General features: G+C 35.6%; 1 protein-coding gene across 1 annotated transcript; it reads right to left on the bottom strand.

Moving 5' to 3' along the window:
• Positions 1-583: 583 nt before the first annotated feature.
• On the bottom strand, positions 584-5,586 carry LOC121400416 (vomeronasal type-2 receptor 26-like). Its single transcript, XM_041583482.1, has 3 exons — positions 5,389-5,586; positions 3,887-3,923; positions 584-1,497 (listed from the first exon to the last, which is right to left on the bottom strand). The coding sequence occupies exons 1-3, from the start codon at positions 5,584-5,586 to the stop codon at positions 584-586; spliced, it is 1,149 nt and encodes a 382-aa protein (XP_041439416.1).
• Positions 5,587-6,422: the final 836 nt, after the last annotated feature.

Raw genomic sequence — 6,422 nt, 5'->3', positions numbered from 1 at the left:
AGCAGGTTTTAGGTGGCTAATAGTCGAATTTGAGTTCTTAAAATGCCAGTATATGATAAATTTTGAAAATATAATCAAACTTTTTTTAAAAAAAACTTGAATTGAATTTTTACAATTCCCTAGTCAAATTTGACAGTTTTGGGCATAAAAAAACTCAAAAATTCGAAATCGAAAATTTTTCAATTGATAAACCTGACTGTTACAGTACAAAATGGTTCTGATGGCTTCATATAAGGAGCCAGTCTACAATAAATAAACATCCTCCTATCAGCATTGTGAATTGTATTTTCATTTGTAAAAGGTTACTTAAACAGATTTTTTTCCTGTTCTTACCCCTTGTTAAAAATTAATTATAATAAAAACGATATCACGGGGAAAAAAATACTAAAACATAATAGTGTAGATGTAAAACAATATTTCTTTATTCTGCCAGAATAATTAACAGTAACTAAATGGATAAATACAGGAATCAATTTATAAGCTAATTTTTTGTTTATATTTGTTAATGTGTAAAAACAATGATTTGACGCCAAAAACACCTTTTCTTTTCTTTATTCCTTTTTTAAAAAATAAATAAATAAATCTAAACGCTGTTTATGGTTTTTCTTTGATTTATTCTTATTGTGTTCATTACTGGTCTAAATAGTATAGTATAACATTTTGGAAGAAATATACAGGCTAAAAGTCCAGCACTTGAGGTGAGTATGGCAAATATCTCCACACACACAGTGTTTTTGCCTTTGGTGCTCAGATAGGCCGGGATCATTGTGATCCAAACACTGCAGAAGAGCAACATGCTGAAAGTGATGTACTTGGCCTCATTAAAACTGTCCGGTAATGTCCGAGCTAAAAATGCTAAAACAAAACTAACAGCTGCCAGAAGCCCCATATACCCAATAACTGAGTAAAAGCCAATAGCTGAGCCCTCATTGCACTGAATGATGATGGTTCCAGGGTAAGTGTGAAGGTCCAGTTCCTGAAAGGGAGGAGAAATGGCCAACCAAGTCATGCAGATTATTATTTGAATGGATGAGCAGAACAAGACTACAGAATTGGACAGTTTGACTCCCACCCATTTTCTCCATGAGCTCCCTGGCTTGGTGGCTTTAAAAGCAACACAAACCATGATAGTCTTGGCCAGGAGAGAAGAGACAGCTATGGAGAAGGTGATTCCAAAAGTGATGTTGCCCAGCATGCAGGTTATATCCACAGGGCGACCGAGGAACAGAAACACACTGAGGAAGCTCAGCTTGATGGAGACAAGGAGGAGGAAGCTTAGATTCTTGTTGTTGGCTCTCACAATTGGGGTGTCCCGGTATGAAACGAAAACACCCAATATTAGCAGAGTTATAAGGAAAAATAAAATACAGAGAGTTGAAACAACCAAGGATATAACATCATTAGTGTATGATAGAAATTCTTCAACTTTGGCAATACAATGAGTCCTGTTCTCATTAGACCATTCCAAGTCTGAGCATCGGAAACACTCTTCACTGTCTTATAAAAAAAAGAGAGAAGAAATAAAATCTTCTTTGAGTTACATTAGCTAAATTATCTCTGGTTATAAAGAACAGGAATTCTATTTTTTACAAAAGAAATATACTCAAGTTGATTTAAATACTTCATGACATTGTTGCTTAACATTATCTTTTCTTGTATTACACAACATTTTAATTTTGAATTTACATTTGTATTTGTTGCACTGAAATGTAAGTTCTCAAAAGACTCTTAGTTTCTCTTCATATTTTTTCTTCTCTTATTCCTTCTAATTACCTAGTCTCCTTTTATGCCACATTTTGTGCTTTTTTACTGTGGCCGTTTTTATGTGAGTCAATTCTGATTTCTTTTTTTATTTTAAAATCAAAAATATTTCTACTACTTGAGAAATATGGCAAAGAAATCTGTCTTATGTTGTTTACTATATGTGCACCTCCCCTTTACTTACTTTTTTTATTTGTCTTTTTGTACTTTTTGGGGATAAATATTTTAAGTTGGTATTGCAGTCACAATGTCACAGCTAAATTACGTTTGTAACCAAAGTAAAAATCACAGGCCTTCTGTTTTGGTTTTAAAGTGCTTTAAAATTAGTGCATGTAAAAATTAAAACAAAAAACAAATAAACAGCAAATGTATCAATATAAGAAGTAAAAGCAAAATATAGTTTCCTAAAGCTTAATTGACCTCCCCAGAAACTACTCCAGGTCACTGTTTCATGACTATAAAACTGCAACAAATAAAAACATGGCATGGAGATCTGGTCCTTTAGTAGAGCATAATAACCCAAAAATTAGCTAATGTTTAGTATGATGTAGAGAGTGAGATTCTGAGACAATTTGCATTTGATTTTTAATTTTTCTATTTGTGGTTCTTGAGTTATTTAGCTTTTTATTCAGCAGCTCTGCAGTTTGCAGTGTCAACAATCAGGTTGTTAGGCTCCAAATTATCCTAGCAACGATACATTGATTTTAATAATAAATTGGAATATGAATAAGAGAGGCCTGGATAGAAAGCCGAATACAAGTAGTAGCAATAAAAATACATTTGTAACCTTAAAGAGCATATGGTTTTTAGATGGGGTCAGAGACCCCCATCTGAAAGCTGGAAAAAGTCAGAAGAAGAAGGAGTGGGTCCTTCTATAACATACTAACAGGAAATTTAAAGGTGAATCACCCCTTTAATTTGAGCAAATGAAAAGTGTCCAAAATGCAAAAAGGTTTTAATTTGGAGACTACTTTACAGAAGTTGTAGTTTAAATTCTTTTAGTGTAGCACAGATACAAATCTGGGTTATAGCTTAGGAAGATAATTAGAGAGGGGTATTTAGTAATTGGGCATTTGAGGTGCAAATTAGTCCCAAAGGATGGAATTTCCTCTAGATATGACTAATGTGCTCCTGCTGTTTAGCATAATTGGACCATTCTATTCATTATGTAGCAGGATGGGACCATTGTGTATAAGAAGGGTTTGGTACAAGTAAAATATGGGTTTATTATTTAACGACATTCATTCAGCCACAGTATCGCAAGCAAATATTTATTGAAGTCCTTGGTGTCTGTAACTCACAGATAAATAATGGACTGACTAGCCTATTTGGATAGTATATTTTCTGATGTATTTATTTTGGTAAATAAAGATATGTAAGATCAAGAACTTTGAGGCATTAGGGAATTTTTATGTCTGCAAGTGTATTTGTGGTTCCAGAAATTTCCCCTACAGTCATTTGTGCATAAAACTCATTTTTGTTAATGGTACTTGCACTAAAATAGACTGCTTGCACTTCGATATAGAATAGAAGGTCATTCCTGCCTTCTATTCCAAATCAAGCACTGCTGTGACTATTGAGCAGAAGAATCCTGGAGCTACAATCACCTCCTGACCAGGCAGTAATTCCTGGGTTCCCTTCACACTTGCCGTAAATAGGTGTAGCACATTTGTGTGTATCATCCCCACACAGAATGACGTAGGAATGTGCTGTTTATAAGTACATATTTACATAATGACCAAACTGACACCACTGCCAAATCAATGTGAGCTGTTTTACCTCCCCCCCCAACCATTGCTCCCTTTCTCTCAGAGAAGTTTGATGGGACAGCCAGGTATTAATGAGCTGATGACTTTTTCACTTCTCAGAAGTGTTTAACTAATACATTTGGAGAAAAGCAGAAATGCTGGCAGAAAATCCCAAAACACAAGATACAGCATTTCAAACCTTACATTTTATTTCCTCTGGTTTTGTGCTAAGACTGGTTTTGCTATGCAATTGTGAACACTGGGTAATATATTTCTGTGGACTCAAGAGTCAGGAAATTCTGGGGGACAACACTGATGACCTTTCAAGAGGTAGGGTTAGAATTAGTGGTTTAGCTTAAAAAATTTGTGCCATCTACCACTATTCCATATTGAGTCAAATATATTTGCAAACATCTGAAGTAGACAAATAAGAAATTAGCATTCTGTCTTTCCAAAAGTGTGGCCTACTTGAAAGAAAACCATAAATCCTTGCACTTATTGAAGCCTACTGATAATTTCATTTACAATTGATTTTTACAAGTTTTCATTATCATTATATCTTAAACCTGCATGAATTTATACCAGTTATATTGGAGATCTCGCCTTCTGAACACAAGACACAATCGTAGCAGCAGATCAGGGTTGTGGGTTTTGTTGCCTTCCTGAAGCCGGGACGACAATTGTCTGAGCACTGTGATCTTGGAATCTGCATATTGTTATTAACATGTATTTACATATTGCGTAGCACTATAATATAACAAAATAAACATACTTGTATTCATTGTGATGGTCGAATCTTACCCGTTTCACTTCTTCAAAAAAAAATTTGCCAAAATGCATTGAAGTCATTGCACTAATTTTTGGATTTTTGGAGTGTGTGGGCATTTTTTTTCTCTTTAGATATCGAGGGGCACATTTATTAAGGGTCGAATATCGAGGGTTAATTAACCCTCGATGTTCGACCATCGAAGTAAAATCCTTCGAATATCGAAGTCAAAGGATTTACCGCATTTACCTTGATCGTTCGATCGAAGGATATTAATCCATCGATCAAACGATTTTCCTGCAATCAAAAAAGCTTAGAAAGCTTATGGGGAAGGTCCTCAAAGGCTGATATTGTAGCTCGGTAGGTTTAAAGTGCCGAAGTAGGTAGTCAAAGTTTTTTTTTAAAGAGACAGTACTTCGACAATCGAATGGTCGAATAGTCGAACAATTTTTAGTTCGAATCGTTTGATTCGAAGTCGAAGGTTGAAGTAGCCTATTCGATGGTCGAAGTACCCCAAAAAAACTATCGTAATACGATTTTTTTTAAGTTTGAATCCTTCGCTCGAGCTTAGTAAATGTGCCGCCAAATGTACGGTGTATATAACTAAATCAATAAAGCTGAGGGAAAATAACATTAAATACTGACAATATTTGACAGAGTTGCAACTTTGGTTAGCCAGACTTGGATTTTTACTATTGAGTGCTTTGGGGGGGGGGCTTAGGAGCATTTTTAGCCATGCAAGTGTCAGGTAGCTGTTATCTGGTTACCTTCCCATTGTTCTGCTAATGGGTTGCTGAGGGTGGGAAAAGGAGTTGAGGGTTATCACTGCAACTAGCAGTACAGCAGTAAAGAGTGATTGAAGTTTATCAGAGCACAAGACACATGACTGAGGCACATAAGAAACCAACAACATGTCTAGCCCCATGCCAGATTTCAAAATAAAATATAAAAAAAATTACCAAGGAGACATAAACAGATGTGCAATCATTCTACACTTTGCTGTTAATATGTCCCATTGCTGTTTATTTCCTGGCTTGATGTAAGTAAGAGTATTAGCAACACTAATCAGACTATTACTTAAAATGTTGCATGTAGGAGATACAAAACTCTTACTACTGAGTCGACTGTGTTCCATTTGATCAAATCCTCTTTGATTTTCAGCTGATGACCTGACGCACTGCTTTTGCCAACAGGCCTTATAGTCACATTAGAATCATAACATATGATGTTGAGGATCACATAATCAATACCATCAAGATTTCCATATTTATCAAACTTGGTAGGCTGGCCACCTTTGTTGTAAAGTGTCATCTCCTTCAAATAATGATGCAGCTATTAAGTAGAAGATACAAAATATATATATAAAAATTGGTAGAAAAAAACCCCATCAAGTTTAAAAAGAGAAGTTGGGAAATGACAGTATAACATTTCAGCCTTGGGCCTCTGCTCTATTGTAACCCCTTGAGTGGGGCCACACTCCAACTGTGTGACTTTTCTGTAAGTCACATCATAAGTGTAACTCTATAATAAACTGAGTGGCACCATTTCTCTAACTATGAGCTTTAGTTCAATAATGAGCGCGGATGAGACCTTAATTCTCAGGAGAATATAGGGTATTGTACAACTGTTAATGAATGCTGTGTATAATAATTGGGCACCAGTGGTTCTTGAAACAGAAAACATATTTATTAAAAAAGATTAATTCACAAAGGAGTTCAGATAGTGATGAGCACGAACTTGGAACAACAGTGAATAGGCATATACTCACACGCACAAATGATCAATATAAGTCACCACAGGGAAGAGTGCATGAACAGCATCTATGAAGGTACACCCAGCATTCAGCCTTTACCCTAAGTGGAACTCACTCTTACACTTCTGGGAACTACTTCTGGGCAATTGGTACTCAGGATCCTAATCCCCCTGTGTCAATTTGTGAGGGGGGGGCATTTATTCTGTGAATTGTTTTGCACATGTTTTACCTTGAGAAAGGTCCCAATAGGAAAGGCCTTGGGTATGCCGAAATGTCAGTCCTGTGTAACTAATAAATTATTTATTTTTCTCTATAAGACCTGTGAGTGCGGATCTTTCTACAGTTGTTGGAGATATTTTATTGTTTCTGCACCCAGGCATATTAATTCCTTTTT

This window comes from Xenopus laevis, chromosome 1L (assembly GCF_017654675.1).
Source record: "Xenopus laevis strain J_2021 chromosome 1L, Xenopus_laevis_v10.1, whole genome shotgun sequence".
Lineage (NCBI taxonomy): Eukaryota > Metazoa > Chordata > Amphibia > Anura > Pipidae > Xenopus > Xenopus laevis.
This window is presented reverse-complemented; position numbering and strand designations above follow the sequence as displayed.

What these genes read in the sequence shown, in the direction of transcription:
- LOC121400416 (XM_041583482.1), bottom strand. Translation starts at nt 5,586, where the DNA reads ATGACACTTTACAACAAAGGTGGCCAGCCTACCAAGTTTGATAAATAT. An exon ending in GGAACACAGTCGACTCAGTA is followed by an intron (nt 3,924 to 5,388) that starts GTAAGAGTTTTG and finishes TGTCTACTTCAG; the next exon opens with ATGTTTGCAAATATATTTGA. An exon ending in TGACTCAATATGGAATAGTG is followed by an intron (nt 1,498 to 3,886) that starts GTAGATGGCACA and finishes TTTTTTTATAAG; the next exon opens with ACAGTGAAGAGTGTTTCCGA.